The sequence below is a fragment of the Oncorhynchus masou genome, chromosome 12 (genome assembly GCF_036934945.1).
Source record: "Oncorhynchus masou masou isolate Uvic2021 chromosome 12, UVic_Omas_1.1, whole genome shotgun sequence".
NCBI classification, from domain to species: Eukaryota; Metazoa; Chordata; class Actinopteri; order Salmoniformes; family Salmonidae; genus Oncorhynchus; species Oncorhynchus masou.
The window spans coordinates 58,226,495-58,247,659 of NC_088223.1; the positions used below are offsets into that span (position 1 = coordinate 58,226,495).

Below are 21,165 nucleotides of genomic sequence, written 5' to 3' on the forward strand. Positions count from 1 at the left end.
ATTACGGACTGGAGTATTATATTGTACATATTGATGATGTACACAGATCGAATGGCTATCCGGTGTACTGTTACCATGCATTTTCTTATAATGTAACTGCAAAATGTTTATGGTTCTGTTTCTTCCGTATCTAAAATCACAAGGCAGTGTGACATCATCGGTTTGTTATCTAAAGCCTGTCATTGATGAAAACACACGGCATTGGTCCAATCCCCCGTTTTTACATTCATACTCGTCGCCGCAAAGATTCTTGCAACGCACGCGCAGTAATGTTAGCTGTTTCTCAAAGCAGCATCAGTGCCTGCTTCATTTCATTGAGAAGGAGGATTCAAACTTCCGGTACTGTCATGGCGACATGGTGGTGTGTCTGCTAAAATAAAGAAAAATAACCCCATCAACATCGGATTTTGAGCATTAACTGGTTGCAAATAGCAGAGGAATCATTATTTATACGGATAATTCAGGTGGCCCATCGCGGCTCGCACCCGGCCGGCCATGGCGGCGCATAAACCCGTGGAATGGGTTCAGGCCGTAATTAGTAGATTCGACGAGCAGGTAAGAATAACACATCGTATCAGACATTGTGCCTCTGCCTTGTCCCTGTAACATCATGGAGGTCGTGGCTTTGGCGACGGGATCATTTGAAGAAAGCTGCACTGTCATGACTGGTGTGTTTTGTGCCGATCTAGCTCGTTCAACACACCGCTCCTGCAGAGCCGCATCATCATACACAGGACTCGGGAGCAAGTGACAGCGACAGAGGGCGAAATAGCACATGGCAAATTTGTCCCAAACATTTGAGATACCATTTCAAATTCATAAGGATAATACCACGAGGATGTACTCTCTATATAAACAAAGGAGTCGACAGAGTACGCATTTCGCTGTTGAAAAGGAAGAACTAGCTAGATGTAGACTTAAGCAGTGAGTTGTTAGCTTGGTTAGCAATACATTCAGCTTCTGCCAGTAACACTGTGCTAACTATAGATAGCAAGCTAGCCACTGCGAGCTTTGTTGATATCCAATTTGTCAACCTGAAGCTAGTGTCCAGTAATTCATGTGCAAATTCAATTTCCATTTACCTACATAGTAACCCATCTTGGACTACAAATCAAATTGTTTGTCTATACCACAAATAGTTTGTTTATAGCCTGTTGGCTATTACAGTAGCTGCTAGCTAGTCATATCCTGTGTTATTTTAGCTGCGTCCAGTTTGTTTAGCCAACAGTGTGTGTGTGGACTGTGGACTTTTCTATGCAGACTGACAAGCAGGTCTCATCCATTGCATTGGGAAACATTGGTGATGATGGGTATCGAAGCTTTTTCTGAATGAATTTATTGATCTACTTTGCTCCCCTCACAAAATCTCACCAATATCTTCATTTTTCTTCTCGTACATCATAGCTATCCTATATGATGCCGTATGGGCTATGGTTGTACAGTATTAGGCTTGTATGCAAAGCAGTGATTTCATTGTATCATCCTTGTTTAAATTGTAATGTAACGTGTTTACATTGTAATGTGTAGGCCGAGCAAGTCTGTGTAATTCTCATCAGTGACGTTTGTAGTATATTGCAGTATACACGGAGTGTACAAAACATTAGGAACACCTTCTCTTTCCATGACAGACTGACCAGGTGAAAGCTATGATTCCTTAATGATGTCACCTTCAATCAGTGTAGATGTGGAGGAGACGGGTTAAAGAAGGATTTTTATGCCTTGAGACGTGGATTGTGTATGTGCGCTATACAGAGGGTAAATGGGCAAGACATAATATTTAAGTGCCTTTGAACGAGGTATGGTAGTTGTGCTTGGAAGGCCAGGTGGCTGGGTGTGGCTCATTGCACTTTGATGAAGGTTTAATGGAGATCAGGCCTAATATGCTGTTAAGCCTATTGATACCACTTTGTAATCATTAAAGAGGATTTTGTATGTTGGATTCTGGTTGGATTGAGACGGCTTTCTGTCAGAATCAGTTTTGAGATTAGCAGCTCAACCCTCGACTGTGACGTTATGCTGTATCACATTTCCTTTTGAGCTTGACTCGTTGAGGCCAGAGCAGAGCATTGGGGCAGCAGGTAGCCTAGCGGTTAGAGCGTTGGAGTAGTTACCCGAAAGGTTGCAAGATCTAATCCTCGAGCTGACCATGTAAAAATCTGTCATTCTGCCCCTGAGCAAGGCAGTTAACCCACTGTTCCTAGGCCGTTGTTGAAAATAAGAATTTGTTCTTAACTGACTTGCCTAGTTAAATAAAAGTAAAGCAAATACAATTGGATGTTATTACCATATAAATAATCCAACCCTCACTTTTGTAAATCCAATGTTAGTTAGGCTTCTTTCCTCGTGCGAAATTCAAGAATAATGTAGTGTGTGAAGGGGATTCCAGTCAAAGCAGATTCTTTCCCCCTGATGTGTAAACAAGTTATTTGTCAAATGTTATTAGTCGCATACACATATTCAGCAGATGTTATTGCAGGTGTAGCGAAATGCTTGTGTTGCTAGCTCCAAAATGATGCACTACAATGTATTATCTAATAATACTGTCTTATTCTAGGGCTTGCATGTATTGTGCTTGAGCTTGTAACACCAAAGTTCCTAAGGAAAGAGCATGAAGTCTTTCTGACCTTTTCATTGGAAATCTGATGTTGATCCCTGATGCTGCTTTACAAGCCCTGACCTGGAAAGAGAAGCTCAGCCAAGTGAAGAGCCATGTCTTTTTTTTAGATGGCATCTTCGATGGAAGCTCATAAATATCTCCTAATGGTGTTTCTGTGCTCGCCTAAATAGTGTTTCTATGTTGGCAGCACTCAGGAAAAACGTCTTAAACCGCGTTTGTGTATCTTCTGGCGTTATGTCGACTAGGGAAGTGTACTCTGCCTCTCCTCCCCTCTTTGTGTTCTGTGCCCGGTTGGCTGGTGCCAAAGCACTCATTAGGAAAGGGATTGACCTTAGAGGAATTTGACTGTGCCAGTGAAACAAAGTGTCCCTGTGTCTGTTGGCCTGGCCTGAATATAGATGTCAACAAGCCATACTCTGTGTTCGCAGGGAAGATGCTTAAGTCTCGGGACTCTCATTTCATACACATGTCTTTGAGCCAGGAGAGGAGCAGCCCCTCTCGGGTCTGTTATGGTGACCTCTGGCCTTTGCTGGAGGACATGGTATTAGGTCCTGCTATAGGTGAGGAATCTCCTCTGGACCTGTCGGATGGTTGGGATTGGTGTGTCCACATCAATCTCCATACCTTTATATGTTTAGCATACTTATAAGAAGTCTTAGTACAAAACTGTGTCAAGTTTGACTTCCTTTGCACTTTGCAGACTAAGTGTTTGTTTTCATTAGTAGTCTTACTTGTGAATTGTGTGTGTTTGTATGTGGGTGCGCGCGTGTTTGTATGTGGGTGCGCGCGTGTTTGTATGTGGGTGCGTGCGCGTGTTTGTATGTGGGTGCGTGCGCGTGTTTGTATGTGGGTGAGCAGCAGACTGCCGCAGGTGTGCAGCTGTGGCCCAAATGGGAGCGGCGCAGCGCCAAAGGCCTCTTTGTTCCTACGGAGCGGAGCATGGCCCGTAGCGGGTGTCTGTGAGCTCAGCTCATCCACCCCCTGTGTGTGTGGTACGATATACTCTGGGAGGGGCCACCCAGCCACTTTCCAGGCTTCCCCAGTACTCTACACTCCTCCCTATCCCTTTAGCCTCTTCTACTCAAGGTTATTATAGCTTTGTGTTTTTATATATTTTTTTTACATTTATTTTTTTATAGATTTTAAGTTTAATTTACTTGTGTACAAATATATATTTTTATTTCGTTTTTATATTATGTAGGTGTAGTTTTAGTGTTTTGGACAGAAAGCATGCATGGGAGGCTAGGAGCTTAGTTTTTTGTGTATTTGTGATGTCTCTTCTAGAGGTCGACCGATTATGATTTTTCAATACCGATACCGATTATTCAAGGACCAAAAAAGCCGATACCAATTAATTGGCCGATTTTATAAAAATAAAACAAATAATTGTAATAATGACAATTACAACAATACTGAATGAACACTTATTTTAACTTAATATAATACATCAATAAAATCAATTTAGCCTCAAGTAAATAATGAAACATGTTCAATTTGGTTTAAATAATGCAAAAACAAAGTGTTGAAGAAAGTAAAAGTGCAATATGTACTATGTAAGAAAGCTAATGTTTCAGTTCCTTGCTCAGAACATGAGAACATATGAAAGCTGGTGGTTCCTTTTAACATGAGTCTTCAATATTTGCAGGTAAGAAGTTTTAGGTTGTAGTTATTATAGGACCATTTCCCTCTATACCATTTGTATTTCATTAACCTTTGACTATTAGATGTTCTTATAGGCACTTTAGTATTGCCAGTGTAACAGTATAGCTTCCGTCCCTCTCCTCGCTCCTCCCTGGGCTCGAACCAGCAACACAACGACAACAGCCACCATCGAAGCAGCGTTAGCCATGCAGAGCAAGGGGAACAACTACTAGAAGGCTCAGAGCGAGTGACGTTTGAAACGATATTAGCTCGCGCTAACTAGCTAGCCATTTCACTTCGCTTACACCAGCCTCATCTCGGGAGTTGATAGGCTTGAAGTCATAAACAGCGCAATGCTTGACGCACAACGAAGAGCTGCTGGCAAAACGCACAAAAGTGCTGTTTGAATGAATGTTTACGTGCCTGCTTCTGCCTACCACCGCTCAGTCAGATACTTAGATACTTGTATGCTTGTATGCTCAGTCAGATTATATGCAACGCAGGACAAGCTAGATAATATCTAGTAATATCATCAACCATGTGTAGTTAACTAGTGATTGTGAATGTTTTTTTATAAGATAAGTTTAATGCTAGCTAGCAACTTACCTTGGCTTACTGCATTCGCGTAACAGGCAGTCTCCTTGTGGAGTGCAACGAGAGAGGCAGGTCGTTATTGCGTTGGACAAGTTAACTGTAAGGTTGCAAGATTGGATCCCCTGAGCTGACAAGGTGAAAATCTGTCGTTCTGCCCCTGAACGAGGCAGTTAACCCACCGTTCCTAGGCCGTCATTGAAAATAAGAATGTGTTCTTAACTGACTTGCCTGGTTAAATGAAGGTATATCATTTTTTTAATTTTTTTTTTACCGATTTCCGATTGTTATAACTTGAAATCGGCCCTAATTAATCGGCCATTCCGTTTAATCAGCCGACCTCTAGTCTCTTCTTGTGGCCATATGTGCTGGTATTCTACGCTGTTGTGTAACCTTTTTTCTGATGTCCCTCATTGCCTCTTTTCTCCCAGGAAATAATTCAATGTTAATATTTTAAGAAAGGATGATGGGCTTGCGGGGGGGGGGATGGTGGTGGCTGAATGCATGAGAAAAGGAGAGTTCCTTAATAGCCAATGATAAAGTCGGACGTTCTGTATCTAGTGTTACGTAATATACATAGTATTTCTTATGACAACCTAAGGACACAGTCTATCCATTGCATAAGAACAATTATTGTTTTACTATACAGATCAAAAATATAAATGCAATAATTTCAATGATTTTACCGAGTTATAGTTCCTATAAGGAAATCAGTCAATTGAAATGAATTTATTATGAACCTAATCTATGTATTTCACATGACTGGGCAGAGAAGCGTAGCCATGGGTGGGCCTGGGAGGCCAAAGGCCCACCCACTTGGGAACCAGGCCTACCCACTCAGAATGAGTTTTTCCCTGCAAAAGGGCTTTATTACAGACATAAATACTCCTCAGTTTCATCAGCTGTCCGGGTGGCTGGTCTCAGACGATCCCGTATGTAAGGAAGCCGGATGTGGAAGTCGGGGACTATAAGTCTGACGTGTCAGGCCATAGTTTTAATTAGAATTATAACGTCAATCTCGAGACTTAGGTTTAAAAGGAATTGCGCCGATGGTGGCGCAAAAAAATATGATGGAAGGAAACTTTTGCCTATGTTTACACCAATCCAATGCTTTTTAACTCTTGTAGTACATAAGAAGAAAAATCAGTTATGCTACCTATACAATTTTTTCCCCCGTTAGCTCGTTCTATAGCGATGCACTAGTTAGGCCTATGCACTAGTTAGGCCTATGCACTAGTTAGGCCTATGCACTAGTTAGGCCTACTGTACAGTCCACCCCCCCAGACCTGGACAGACCTCCTTGAAAACATTGAGTACGTTTACATGTACACTGATTCATTCGATATTAAACTGATTGATAAATCCAACATATACACATAGAATGCACTGCCAATGCAATGCAATGCTGCAAGGCAAACGCAGTGTTTCATTGGGAATGAATGTGCTTCTGGTGTATACAATGACGCTGTTGGTGTGATCGATACGTATGCGCGGGTGAAGTGAGTTCGGAAAAACTGAAAGTATGCATCTTGGAAATAGTTTCCACATACAAACTTAATATGTCCGATCTTTGCAAAAATAACATGGTCGCTGTTGTAGAATGTTTATTTTGAGTGACGTTTTTTTAAATTTAAGTCCCATAAGGTAGCCTGGTTTCAGATGTTCAAGTGAACAGGATTATTAAGAAAAATGGTTATTTTTGCAAGGCATGTAAACGTTTTAAACAAACTATTAGATTAATCTATCTGCAATAATCGTATTGTTGTGTGCATGTAACCGCGCTCTCTGATGAACTTATTGACAGGAAATGGTATACACAACACTTGGCTATTCCTGTACTCCATGCTCTTGACATTGTGGTTAGGGTTATGTGTGTTGGACACAGTGAAGTTACCAACTTCGATGAATGCACCAACATCAAGGATTTACACACTGTATAAACCTAACCCCCCCCCCCCCCCCTGCAGCTTCCAGTTAAAGTGGGCCAACAGAACACTCACACCAAAGTCAGCACGGAGCACAACAAGGAATGTCTGATCAACATCTCCAAGTATAAGTTCTCACTGGTGATCAGTGGCCTCACAAACATACTGAAGAATGTGAACAACATGGTAAGTGTGTGTGCGTGCAAGCAACGGCAGTTGTAGCCTATAGAGACATGTACAGTGTTGCAGATGTCTCAACCATGTCTCCCTCTCCCCTCTCCCCTAGCGAATATTTGGGGAGGCTGCGGAAAAGAACCTGTATCTCTCTCAGCTCATCATCCTTGACACACTTGAGAAGTGCCTTGCTGGGGTGAGGAATATTAAGGCTATCTACATTTTATACCCTGTTTTATTTTTTCTCTTAAACCTTCCCCTTAATATATATATTTTTTTAAATGATGGATACATGTTGCTTTTATTTCTCAGACTCTCACTCTCCCTTCATCCTTCTTCCTGATTGGTTTCATTTTCTCATGCTGTCCTAAGACACTTTTTTTTAATCAGGAGATTTCCATTGGATATCAGCATAACACAATAGGATGTGGTGGGCTGTCTGTGGTTTAGATGTTTTGTTTCAGTTGGGACAGTGGCCTTTGCCCTGGATCTGGGCCCTTTCCCCTCCCCACACAAATGAACTGTGTGTTTGAGTACTGTCTCTCTCTCAGGCTCAGTGAACTCTGTTAGTAGCCAGTATTCCCCTGGTTCCTCTCCCTCCTCTCCTCAGTAAAGATGTGCTTACTGCCCACTTCTGAAGATTGCTTTTCCAGGTGCTTCCTCATCTTGACTTCACATTCGCAGCCTCCAAGTTTCCGGCCTCTTTTTAACATTTTTTTATTATCACTGGGAACTGGCGGATGGAGGACAGCTGTTAGTGGGTTCTTCAAGTCCTCCTTGTTCTTGAAATCTGAATGCTTTTTGCTGACTATTTTACCTTTGTAAATAGTTATTTACACATAGGGCTGTGACGGTCATGACTGTTATTGGTCAGCCAAATGACGGCGGTCGTCCTAATTTTTTGAATAGCAAAACATTTATTTGTATTTTTTTTAAAGCACATTTTGTACACTCCTCCGCTCCTGACTGCATGTGCTGCTTAGCAGGGAGAATGGCGCTGCCTAGGCAACCAAATACTTATTTTATACAACACCTTGCTTGTTTCAGCAAGGAGTAACCAAATTTCATCACGTTTTAAAGAGTCCGTGCTACCGCAGAAACGGACTCAATGCCCGGCCGCCCCGTCTCCAGTCAGCTGTTTGTTTATTCTATATTTTTATTTTTCAATGGTATTTATTCATAATCGTGAGTTACATATATGGCTTAAATATACAGCTTTCCACTTTGTTGCCCATGTCACTGCCAGTCAATTTAAAAGCATGACATATTAAACCCTTACTAGTAATTAGAAAATCCTTATATTTTCAATTAAATATTTAATTTAATGATCCACCACTATTGTCCCCAAGTAGAACCCTCTTTGTCCCCAGTCCTCTCACGGTGTGCTGGGGTAATGGCAGATCCCAGGGGGAAAAATACAGAACAAACTATTTTGGTGGCTTCTGGTACATTCTAATGCCTTGATTCCATCTGAAATACACAGCTAAATTATTGAATTCTTGAACGACTGCCTCCAAGATTGGGGAAATGAGTTGTGGTATTGAGTAGAAACACCTGACTTTAAAATAGCAGAAAATGTAAGAATTCAGTGTGTTGTAAGTTGTTTTGGATATGGTCTAGGCCTGTATGTTCCAGGGCTGTGACGAGACCAATATCACAATATTCTTCTCCATGGCAAAAATGAGAACAAGCATGCAACTCTCTGGTCCTTTAAAAACCTGCTGTATGCAAAATATTGTGCTAAAGCTTGGAAAATAAGTAAATGTGACTCTGGATGACAACATTGATTTTGTTTCCAACATTGGGGCTATTCTCCTAAAGAAGTTAAATCCGCTTCTTGTTTTGTTTCCTTGCCATGATACTATCGTGAAACTGGTATTGTCCTGACCCTAATATGTTCAGGACTATTTTCTAAGTAAGATAACCTTTTGTTTTACATTTTCTGCTAGTTTTACTGCAAGATATGAATTGCCACGATGTTTGTTCTTCAAATTATGTATTTTATTGGCTCTGACTGTGGACCTTAATTTGGGTGAACTATCCCTTTATCCCTTTGTCAGGGGAGGGAGCAGGTTGCTTGTGTGTCACAGCATTGGTAGGGGGTCAGACCTGTCAATCAATCACTGCGGGTAGACTTTGAGGGAAGGCAGTAGATTTGTCAGAAAAACTAGTGTAGTCTACTCTTTGAATTTATTGTGGCAAAAACCTAAGACAAAAGGTTGTGTTCTGTAAAGTAAACATGGATTCCTTGTTGAGAAACAACATTTTCAGGGGGATGACCCACAGATTGTGCACCCCCATTTTATATGAAGTCAGGGGCCCATTATAGACCTACAGGTATGCTTGAAGAATGAAGCAGGTTAAACATGTGCTTGGCTACACAGAAAGCATCAGCAGTATTTTGGACCAAAATTAGGCTTTTTCTCGGCTACATACTGTTCCTGCAGTGAGGATTCAACATCTTAATTAAATGTTTTCATAATTTATTTGCAGATAATCGCCAAAAAGTAGTAGTAGCCTACCACTATGTAAATTAGGGAACCAAATGAACATCTCTCTCTCCAACTCAGTTCCATTCACCTAAAAGATCCGTTCAAAAATGGCTGTCACTTGTGAACAACTCATCACTAGGCTACACTGACAAGTCACTTTCGCGCTCACTGGCAAGTGTCGACATGGACTTCAAATCTTAGGAAAATAAACTAGTCTGCTGTTAAACACTTGCTGTTCGGTCGTCAATCAAAGCACAGTAAATAGCCTTTGCGCCCTGACTCCTTGGCTGGCTATATGAAACACGCTAAATAAATTACATTAATTTGCGCTAAACATTAATTAAGTGGATTTCAACTAATTGTTACCACTTACATGGGACTTGTAAATTCACTCACAGGGGACAATGAAGCGCCATGCTCTCCCTGCTCCGTGAAAATACATTTTGACTGCAGCCAATCACAGCAAACATAAATAACACGGATACCGAGAGGCAGGACAGACAGCAGACTGACAAACCAGCAGTTACCCTGTCATCGCTCACTTTGTGACTGACCTGTTCTATCAATAGATTACTAGAAGATGTACTGTATATCGTTCATTCTAGTGGGAGAAGGCTATACAGACTTTTCTGACGAGGGAATTGAACCTTATAAATGAAATGAAGCCAAGTTTAATTTATGAAGTGGAAAAGTAGGCGCTTAGAGAACACTGAATGTGTGACTTCATTTTTAAGCAGTGCTCTCTCTGCTTTAGTGGTGCTCCGCACTGTCCATGGTGTAGTTGTTCAGGGATGCCAGCCTTGTCACTGGAGCCTGACTGACCATTCTCTCTGTGGGATGGCTTTGATCCTCATCCTCAGCTATCAGTGGTTTCTCTCCTCTGGGTCAAGAGGGCAGTGTGGACATCGATTTAAAGGTTTTCTTCTTTTTGACCTCTAACCTTTCCTTCCTCCTTTCCTCCTCTTCTCCCTTCCCTCCATCCCTCAGCAACCGAAGGACTGCATGCGTCTGGACGAGACCATGCTGGTGAAGCAGCTGTTGCCAGAAATCTGTCACTTCATCCACACCTACCGCGAGGGCCACCAGCACGCCGCCGAGCTCCGTAACTCCGCCTCCGGGGTCCTCTTCTCCCTCAGCTGCAACAACTTCAACGCTGTGTTCAGCCGCATCTCTACCAGGTGACATTAACCATAAACACATCACAACTCTCCTGTCAGCCCAACCTGCTCTAAGTAGGAACAGGCCAAGATGAAAGGCATCAGGCTGCACATAGAGAATGGGTTACTAAATGTACGTACGTTGCATTCGGAAAGTATTCAGACCCGTTGACTTTTCCCACATTTTGTTACGTTACAGCCTTATTCTAAAATTGATTAAATAGTTTTTTTCCCTTTATCAGTCACAATATCCCATCATGACAAAGCAAACACAGGTATAGAAGTATCACATTAACATAAGTATTCAGACCCTTTACTTAGTACTTTGTTGAAGAACCTTTGGCAGTGATTACAGCCTCACTTCTTACATATTACGCTATAAGCTTGGCACACCTGTATTTTGGGAGTTTCTGTCATTCTTCTCTGCAGACCCTCTCAAGCTCTGCCAGGTAGACTGGAGAGCGTTGCTGCGCAGCTATTTTCAGGTCTCTCCAGAGATGTTCGATCAGGTTCAAGTCCTGGCTTGACCACTCAAGGACATTCTGAGACTTGTTCCCGAAGCCACTTCTGTGTTGTCTTGGCTGTGTGCTTAGGGTCGATGTCCTGATGGAAGGCGAACCTTCGGTCCTGAGTGCTCTGGAGTAGATTTTCCTTTTTTTCCCTTTTTCTGAATTTTACCCCCCTTTTTCTCCCCAATTTCGTGGTATCCAATTGTTAGTAGTTACTATCTTGTCTCATCGCTACAACTCCCGTACGGGCTCGGGAGAGACGAAGGTCGAAAGCCATGCGTCCTCCGAAACACAACCCAACCAAGCCGCACTGCTTCTTAACACAGCGCGCATCCAACCCAGAAGCCAGCCACACCAATGTGCCGGAGGAAACACCGTGCACCTGGCAACCGTCCACTGCGCCCGGCCCGCTACAAGAGTCGCTGGTGTGCGGTGAGACAAGGACATCCCTACCGGCCAAACCCTCCCTAACTCGGACGACGCTAGGCCAATTGTGCGTCGCACCACGGACTTCTCAGTCGCGGCCGGTTGCGACAGATTCTGGGCGCGAACCCGGAGTCTCTGGTGGCACAGCTAGCGATGCAGTACAGCGCCCTTAACCACTGCGCCACCCGGGAGGCCCCTGGAGTCGGTTTTCATCAAGGATCTCTCTGTCTGTTCTTCTTTCCCTCAATCCTGACTCGTTTCTCAGTCCCTGCCGCTGAGAAACATCCCCACAGCATGATGCTGCCACCATGTTTCATTGTAGGCATGGTGCTAGGTTTCCTCCAGATGTGACACTTGGCATTCAGGCCGAAGAGTTTAATATTGGTTTCATCAAACCAGAGAATCTTGTTTCTCATGGTCTGAGAGTCCTTTAGATGTCTTTTGTAAAACTCCAAACAGGCTGTTGTGCCTTTTACTGAGGCTTCCGTCTGGTTTTGGTGCCCTTCCCCAGATCTGTGCCTCAACACAATCCTGTCTCGGAGCTCCACGGGCAATTCCTTCGACCTCATGGCTTGGGTTTTGCTCTGACATGCACTGTCAACTGTGGGACATTTTTATTTAGACAGGTGTGAGCCTTTCCGAATCTTGTCCAATCAATAACATTTTACCACAGGTGGACTCCAAGTTGTAGAAACATCAAGGATGATCAATGGAAGCGATGCACCTGAGCTCAATTTCGAGTCTCATAGCAAAGGGTCTTAATACTTATATATATATATATTTTAATATATTTGTTAAAATTTCTAAAAACCCTGTTTTTGCTTTGTCATTATGGGGTATTATGTGTAGATTGAGGAACATTTTTAATTGTATAAATGTTTGAATAAGGCTGTAACGTAACAAAATGTGGTAAAAGTCAAGGGGTCTGAATAGTTTCCAAATGCACTGTACACCAGTTCAGGCCTTTGGGATTCAATGAGAGTGAGGGGGAAGAGAGTCGATAGCTCTGTCACCCACCTAAGATGGAGAGAAAGGGAGGGAGGATGAATAAAGGGAGTCTAGTCTCTGTCAGCAGCCTTCATAAAGAAGGTCTTTGTCCGTGTCTGATGGAGCAATGTTCCACTGTGAGCACCGTGCCCCATAAGGACCTGGGCCTGAACAAGGCGTGTGGGGAGATAACATCTGGTGTAACCATTAACCACTAGGGTTTATGAATTATTTGTAGAAGCTTAGAAAGCACAGCTTTTGTCTCCCTTCTCGTTGTACTGGTGTACTATTTGGTTCTGAGGCAGAAGAGAATAGTGCTGCTCCACTCGTGTATCTATCATGTCTGTGAGTCGCAGTCTGCACTTGTTAACCAAGCTGTGCTGTGGTCTGATTGGTCCATGACTCACAGGCCCCAGACTGATGAAATAGGTTATTAAAACATGAGGTTTTGTTATGCGATGTTAGGACAGGGAGAGTGCGTTGACCTCAACCACTCTCCAGTGTCACCTTTTGCTCTTCAGAGCTTTTACCTTGAAAAGCATTGCCCAGTCATTCAAAGTATTTGATGTCATTAGTGCTACGTGAAGGCAAAGCTCTTTATGACCCTTCATTTGCTACTTAACCTTGTTCTTGGAGGCTCTCGTAGTCTTACTCACCGAACCACCTAATTTATTTTTACATTTCCCATTGGGTTTGGTTTCCCCATACGCTAGTGTGTATGTATGATGGTTAGTGTACAGTGTGTATGATGCTACTCATCTACAGATTTGTAATGCTGTGATTCTATTGAATGTGAATATTTGATGAGGTGACAAGGATCGTCTTTAATAAATATCCATCTCTGCTGCGTTTCCCCTCAGGTTGCAGGAGCTCACCGTGTGTTCGGAGGACACAGTGGATGTCCATGACATTGAGCTCATCCAGTACATCAATGTGGACTGTGCCAAGCTTAAGAAACTGCTCCAAGGTATAAGTCTATACTTATCAGTCACGTTGCTTTATTTAGGACAACAGATGTCACATTTTGATAGAGCTACAGATTCTCTGTTTCTTTTGAGTTGTTCTCTGTTATTGATGCTCGGTGTTGACTCCCTATCTTCTGCAGAGACGGTGTTTAAATTCAAAGCCCTCAAGAAGCCTGCCCAGCTAAGTGTCATCAACAGTTTAGAGAAGGTGAATGTCTCTCTGTGTCGCCCTGTGTGTCGCCCTGTGTGTCGCCCTGTGTGTCGCCCTGTGTGTCGCCCTGTGTGTCGCCCTGTGTGTTGCCCTCTGCAGTGTCTGTCTATAGACTCACTGTCTCCACCTAGTGGTGTCTCTCCTCCTGTATCCATGCTCCTCCTGCTTTAGTGTAGTCTGAGTTTACATGGAGCTGCTCAGTCATCTGGAGACACTTCAGTGCAGTCAGGACGCTAGTGTTTACACAAACTGTCTCTGGCTCGCCAGAAGCCCCAGTCATGAAGCTGGAGTGTGGCTCCACTGAGAGGACGTGTAAACACATCAACTGTTTTATGAAGTTTTACATTTAAACAGTTTTTTATCTCTCGTCATCAGAGCGTGACATTAGTATCTGATTAGTTTAGTTGGCTGAGGATAGGGAAACATCCTTGCAAGTTGGTGCATTGATAGTTTTCTCTGTGAGTTGAGGATAGGGACAGTGCTTTCCAGGCAGTTGCTGTAACCCTCTTCTCTCCCTCAGGCCTTCTGGAACTGGGTGGAGAACTACCCTGATGAGTTCACCATGCTGTACCAGAGGCCACAGACAGACATGGCCGGTGAGGATGCTGTTAGAGATCTAATGTTACAATCAGAGATGAATCCTGTGTTATAGATTGTTGTTTCTTGGCCGGGTCCCTCCCAGACTGTGTCATATTGACTGTGTTGTTGCTTGACCGGGTCTCTCCCAGACTGTGTGTCATTGACTGTGTTGTTGCTTGGCTGGGTCTCTCCCAGACAGTGTGTCATTGACTGTGTTGTTGCTTGGCTGGGTCTCTCCCAGACTGTGATATTGACTGTGTTGTTGCTTGGCCGGGTCTCTCCCAGACTGTGTGATATTGACTGTGTTGTTGCTTGGCCGGGTCTCTCCCAGACTGTGTGACATTGACTGTGTTGTTGCTTGGCCGGGTCTCTCCCAGGCTGTGTTGTTGCTTGGTTGTGTCTCTCCCAGACATTGTGTCATTGACTGACTGTGTTGTTGCTTGGCCGGGTCTCTCCCAGACTGTGTGATATTGACTGTGTTGTTGCTTGGCCGGGTCTCTCCCAGACTGTGTGATATTGACTGTGTTGTTGCTTGGCCGGGTCTCTCCCAGACTGTGTGATATTGACTGTGTTGTTGCCTGGCCGGGTCTCTCCCAGGCTGTGTTGTTGCTTGGTTGTGTCTCTCCCTGACTGTGTTGTTGCCTGGCCGGGTCTCTCCCAGACTGTGCAGAGAAGCTGTTTGACCTGGTGGACAGTTTTGCTGAGAGTGCCAAGAGGAAGGCAGCAGTGTGGCCACTGCAGATCATCCTCCTCATCCTCTGTCCCGACATCACACAGGACCTCTCCAGAGAGACCGTGGAGGACACCAAGGTCAACAAGGTCCGACACAAAACACACACACACCAGTGTTTTAATTAGCTATGTCTTACTCTCCCCTCGTACACTACTCTTCTGTCTGCCTCACAGAAACTGTTCCTGGAGAACCTGAGGAAGGCCCTGGCCGGCCACGGGGGCAGTAAACAGCTGACTGAGAGTGCTGCCATCGCCTGTGTCAAACTCTGCAAGGCCTCCACCTACATCAACTGGGAGGACCACTCTGTCATCTTCCTCCTGGTGCAGTCCATCGTGGTGGACCTCAAGGTGAGCACCAGCCACAGATGGTCCTCTGATGATCACTGTTATGGGACAGCATTATTATCGTAGTATACAGGTTTAGTCACCAGCAATAACCAGTGACAGCTGATCCTATCTACCTTGTCTCTCCCTTCTCCTGTCAGGCCCTGCTCTTCAACCAAGCCAAGCCTTTCTCCAGAGGGGCGGGAAGCCAGAATGCAGATGTGGACCTCATGATCGACTGCTTCGTCTCCTGTTTCCGCATCAATCCCCACAACAACCAGCACTTTAAGGTCTGTGATTCCTGTGGACCTCTTGACTGTAGTATTCCATAGAAATGTTGATAACCATTTATCATGAACTGATGTTAAGCACATACTGGTGTGTTGAAGTAAGGACTGTGTTTGATCTCTGTTCAACGTCTCTATTTAACGTCTCCCTCTATTTCTCTCTCCCACTATAGGTCTGCCTGGCGTCATCCTCCCCTCCCTCCTTTCACTTTGTCCTGGTCAACTCCCTACACAGAATCATCACTAATGTAAGTGTGTGGTGTCGTGGCCCAACTCCGAGAGAAGGGATCAATCAACACACCCAATACTAATGTCCAGTGGCACCATCCAAAGTATATAAAAGTGACCACACAGTGCCCATCGACAATGACCAGTGGTGACCTTATCTGTGGTGACTCGGTATAGATGATGTCACTACTGTAGGAATGGGTCACATTCTGTACACACTGGGCTTTACTACACAGCATTTGATGGACTACCATCTCACTCTGGCTGAGCCATGCAGGGAGAGGAAGTGCTGCAGACACTTATGTGGTGTGTGTGTGTTTCAATGGGAAGTGCCTGAGGGCAGGTTTCATACAGAGCCCTTTTATTAGCTCTCCATGTGCCTGAGAGACTGTGTGTGTGTAAGAGTGATGGAGTGGGAGTATTACTGGTCTTTCTCTTTCCCCCCTTACCCAAAGCACTTCCTGTCTGTGAGCAGAAGTTAGAGGCTGATTGTATTCCTGTGTGTATGCCTGGGTGGGTACCATATAGGAGATGTCAGACACCATATTTCTCCCCTCCAGGCTAACTGAAGAAGTCCATTTCACCACCCCAAAAAATCCTCCTGGGTTGAAGGCCCCATGTTATCTGGGAAAGTTTGGATTGGGACAAGACCGTAAACACCCAACCTTAATCAACCGTAAACACCCACCTTGAGTTTAACCCTCGGTCCATTCCTCTGTTGCAGTCTCCGTTGGACTGGTGGCCGAAGATCGACGCTGTGTACTGCTACTCAGGAGAGCTGAGGGTCATGTTTTCTGAGACACTGGGCCACGTGATGAGGGGCTGCAGTACACACGCTCCCCTACGCTCGACTCCGGTAAGACGTTCACACAGCAAAACACCCTCGCCGTCTGTGCGCAGACTGACCACACACACAACACAGCACACACTCTTGGAAACAAAAACATGCTCAACAAACCCCAAATATTATCGGTGTGTGAGTGTGCATGATTGTTTTTTCCGGAATGGGATGTGCTGAGATGTTAATGAATGTCAGACAGCAGTGACTGTGTATGGAGGAACTGTAGAGACCAGGAGATCCACAGCAACAGGAGACAAATCCTCCTGTCCATTTGACACAGCCCAGACACTACTGGAGAGTCATGCAGGGAGAATATTTGAACATTTCTGATAACTCCTCACGTCCCTGTCCTTTGATGTGAATGTGTGAGTATGTTTACGGGCGTGTGTCACCTCGCTGTCATCGGTGTGTTTGGTTCAGTCATCTCATGGAGGTGGAGGACTGCAGAGGGAGCTCTCTGACATCACTGACTTGGTGGTGCTTCTTTTCTCTTTCCTCGTTCTTTCCTTCTCCTTCATTTTGAACTTGCTGCTGCTCACTCACTCAGATGCCAACTTGTCACAGTCACTGTCACTGTTTTGCATGGCAGTGGGCATCTGTTGCTGTAAGTATAACTGCCACCCCTTCCACTCCCCAAGCCGCCGCCTCCTGAACCTTTTGCAGCTGACCCCCTGACCTCTAACCCCTGACCCCACCCTCAGGCTACCACAGATAAGAGAGAGCCCCTGTCGTCCTCCACCTCCTCTGTGCTCTGGTTGAAGTGAGCCTGCCTCCGGCTCCTCCCTCCACTCCATCTCCTCTGTATGCTAGGCTAGCTGCTGGAGCATGTTTCTCAGCCTGTTGAGGCTGGGTCCTCCACTCCCTCCTCTGTATGCTAGGCTAGCTGCTGGAGCATGTTTCTCAGCCTGTTGAGGCTGGGTCCTCCACTCCCTCCTCTGTATGCTAGGCTAGCTGCTGGAGCATGTTTCTCAGCCTGTTGAGGCTGGGTCCTCAGCCTGTTGAGGCTGGGTCCTCCACCCTCCTCTGTATGCTAGGCTAGCTGCTGGAGCATGTTTCTCAGCCTGTTGAGGCTGGGTCCTCCACTCCCTCCTCTGTATGCTAGGCTAGCTGCTGGAGCATGCTTCTCAGCCTGTTGAGGCTGGGTCCTCCACTCCCTCTTCTGTATGCTAGGCTAGCTGCTGGAGCATGCTTCTCAGCCTGTTGAGGCTGGGCTCTCCACTCGCACACTGTCTTTGGGTGGTTCATCTCTTTTATTTTAAGCATTGACATGCCTTCATACTAGGTTCTATGGATGGATACTTGGTTGGGATCTCATCACCTGTGAAGAAATGGAGGCCTGTAGATTGTGTTGGTGCATAGTTGAATATTTCCTTCCACCTCTACTAGAGTTGGTTATTATTTCCTCATCCATAATCTGGGTTTGCCATGTCCTGATGTTGTGTGTCATGGCCCCATGCTCCTGTCTGTCAGTCTGGTTGCCCACCTCCTGTTTCATGGCCCACCCATGAAGGGCCCTCATGAAACAGTCCCTCTTTATCTTTGACCCCTGATCCCTTCTCTCCTGGTGGCTCTCCTGATCCCTGTGCTGTGGGTCTCTGTTCGGAGGGAACTTGTTTGTCTGATTACAGAAGACTCTGCATCTGTTTCTGTCTCCTCTCGTTCCCTTTTCCACGTTTTCCTTACCCTCCTTTTTTCCCACTCCCCTTATATTGAATGAATGCTCCTGCTCACAGCCAGTCTCTACTGCTTGTTCCCTTCAGAGTCTGACCTTCAAGGAGAAGATGACCAGTCTGAAGTTCAAGGAGAAGACCACAGACCTGGACACGCGGAGCCTCCTGCTGGCCCTGGTCAAGCTCATCCACTCTGACCCTAAACTCATGCTGCATGTTAGTATTTACTCTGTTTATTTCTGGCCAGCAGACCTAAAGTAATGTGTGTTTTGCTGTTTGAGGATGGTCTGTTTAACACAGTAGTTTTACTTATCCTTTAATTCTGCATTTTTTTGTGTTGGGTTAAGGGATTATCATGGTTAATTAGAGACTGCAAATCCCAAACCAGTTTAAGACTTTCTAAATCAAAGACTTATAGGCAGACTGGTCTGGAAAAGCCACTCTTGGCATGTTTGTACATGGCTGTGTAGTCGTGTACGTGTGTGCTGTATGTTTGCTTTGTGTGTGTCAGAACCCGGGTAAGCAGGGTCAGGAGATCCAGAGCAGTACAGCAGAGCTGATCACCGGCCTGGTGCAGCTGGTGCCTCTGGCCAACATGGGAGAGTGTTCACAGGAGGCCATGGAGGTGAGCCCCATCTCTCTCTCTCTCCCCTTTTTCTCCATTATGGTTACATTTGCCACAGTGGCTAATAGATTCTCTTCCTTTTGTAGGCCCTCTTGGTCCTGCATCAACCTGAGACCATAGAGCTGTGGAACCCAGATGCTCCCATTGAGACCTTCTGGGATATCAGGTAGCATAAATGCCCCATTTGTTTAACCACCTTTGCTTATGCGTGATCCTCCACATTAGATGCCAGGTGAAATTGAGTGTTGATTGATGCTGATTGGTTAGCAGAGATGGTCACCCAAGTTGACTGTGATTGACTTTTCTACCCTACAGTTCTCAGGTCCTCTTCTTCATCTGTAAGAAGCTGGTTGGCCACCAGATGATCAACAGCACAGAGATCCTCAAGTGGCTGAGGGAGATCCTCATCTGCAGGAACAAGTTCCTCCTCAGGAACAAGGTAGGTTACTGCGTTGTGTGTTATGTATTCCTTATACCTCTGTGTCTCATCCAGGAAGGCACAGCATTGTATAATGTTCAGGAATATTCTTTGTATAACAGATATATACTTCTGTCATGCAGAGTTGGGAAAAATGGCAGCTCTATGTATGACATTTCTATATACTTTCTGAACACCCTCCTGAACGTGACCTCGTTTAGATCTCTGTTCTAACCCTCTGTCCTGTCTTCCTCCCCCAGGAGCGGGCCACGGTGGGCAGTGGCATCCCCATCTGTAGACAGGCCCAGACCAAGCTGGAGGTGTGTCTCTACATGTTCCTGTGGAGCCCTGACATGGAGGCCGTTCTAGTGGCCATGTCCTGCTTCAGACACCTGTGTGAGGAGGCTGAGGTCCGCTGTTGCGTGGATGAGGTCCCGGTACAGACTATCCTGCCCAACTACAACACCTTCATCGAGTTTGCCTCCGTCAGCAACATGATGTCCACAGGTTAGTCGTGAACGCACAAGCTAATGACCTAAGATTTCTTCGTCTGGGTCAGTTCAATAATCCAGAGGGACCTTGGGGAGAAATGATGGCGCTGTACCTCTAGAGCAGTGGCGGTCGGTGCCATTTAAGATGAGGGAGGACGATTATTTAACTTTTATGAGCATGGCCTTTATTCTATTACAGCATATTGGATGACTGTTATTCATATTCCATTCACTTAGCTCAATGTAACATTGATAGGTTTAGGCAGCTACATGATACTCAAATTTTCCCTATACCCACCATGAGGTTGCTACAACCTACACTATGAAAAGTTTACAACGTAGGTGCATAGGTCAAGAGAAATATGTAAGTAATCAAGACAGTGACACGTTCAATACCGTCTTGCACATTCTTGCCTGCATCTAGCTGATCTTGGGTGTAATCATTAGTCCAACAGTTGCAAACGAGAGTTTCTGTTGGGAAAATTCAGGTATGTTTATCCCTGTTTGGTTCCCTTTGCTTCCGTTTTAAAAAATGTTTTTCAACAGAATCTGTGGAACGAATACACACAAACACAGTTCACTTTCATAGCTGCCACATACAAACAGCATGATCTGCTCGTTGTGTAATTCCTACGCGCGCTCCTCCACCTTTTCCCTTCACTTGTGGACTAGAGTGCACAACACATTAGCTTTTTCCAAGCGAAACATCCATACCATAAACGCTAACCGCAGCCTACATCATTGCTAACATACTGTAGCATCCCTCCATGTTTGAGTAGGCTAAACTAGCTAGCTGCAATCACTAGCTAAGTAAGTGAAAAAAATATTACGAAATGTAGCTCGCTCGCTCTCTTACGTCTCCTTTATTTTAGAAGAAATTTCTTCAACTGTTTTTCCTCTTTGAGTTATCTACTCACCACATTTTATGCACTGCAGTGCTAACTCGCTGTAGCTTATGCTTTCAGTTCTAAATTAATTCTCTGATTCTTTGATTGGGTGGACATGATGTCAGTTTGTTCTGCAAGAGCTCTGATAGGTTGGAGGACGACTTACTGTGTAAGTCTATGGAAGGGGGTGAGAACCACGAGCCTCCTTGGATTTGTATTGAAGTCAATGTACCCAGAGGAGGACTGAAGCTAGCTGTCTTCCGGCTACACCATGGTGCTACCCTACAGAGTGTGGCCGAGGCTACTGTAGACCTTCATTGCAACATAGTGTGTTTTAATCAATGATTTGGTGATGTGAATATATTTAGTATAGTTTTATCTAAAAAAG

General features: G+C 44.8%; 1 protein-coding gene across 5 annotated transcripts in view; it reads left to right on the plus strand.

Moving 5' to 3' along the window:
• The first annotated feature begins 295 nt into the window (after positions 1-295).
• The window catches only part of LOC135550500 (neurofibromin), an 80,144-nt gene continuing 59,274 nt past the window's right edge, over positions 296-21,165 (plus strand). For all 5 annotated transcript variants that reach the window (XM_064981375.1, XM_064981377.1, XM_064981379.1 and 2 more), the window contains exons 1-17: positions 296-555; positions 6,817-6,960; positions 7,061-7,144; positions 10,428-10,618; positions 13,380-13,486; positions 13,625-13,692; positions 14,216-14,291; positions 14,936-15,093; positions 15,181-15,354; positions 15,492-15,620; positions 15,791-15,865; positions 16,570-16,701; positions 18,447-18,572; positions 18,868-18,981; positions 19,068-19,147; positions 19,297-19,420; positions 19,660-19,906. In XM_064981375.1, the coding sequence (XP_064837447.1) occupies positions 496-555; positions 6,817-6,960; positions 7,061-7,144; positions 10,428-10,618; positions 13,380-13,486; positions 13,625-13,692; positions 14,216-14,291; positions 14,936-15,093; positions 15,181-15,354; positions 15,492-15,620; positions 15,791-15,865; positions 16,570-16,701; positions 18,447-18,572; positions 18,868-18,981; positions 19,068-19,147; positions 19,297-19,420; positions 19,660-19,906 (2,089 nt within the window). In that variant the 5' untranslated portion in view covers positions 296-495. The remainder of the gene's footprint in view (positions 556-6,816; positions 6,961-7,060; positions 7,145-10,427; positions 10,619-13,379; positions 13,487-13,624; positions 13,693-14,215; positions 14,292-14,935; positions 15,094-15,180; positions 15,355-15,491; positions 15,621-15,790; positions 15,866-16,569; positions 16,702-18,446; positions 18,573-18,867; positions 18,982-19,067; positions 19,148-19,296; positions 19,421-19,659; positions 19,907-21,165) is intronic.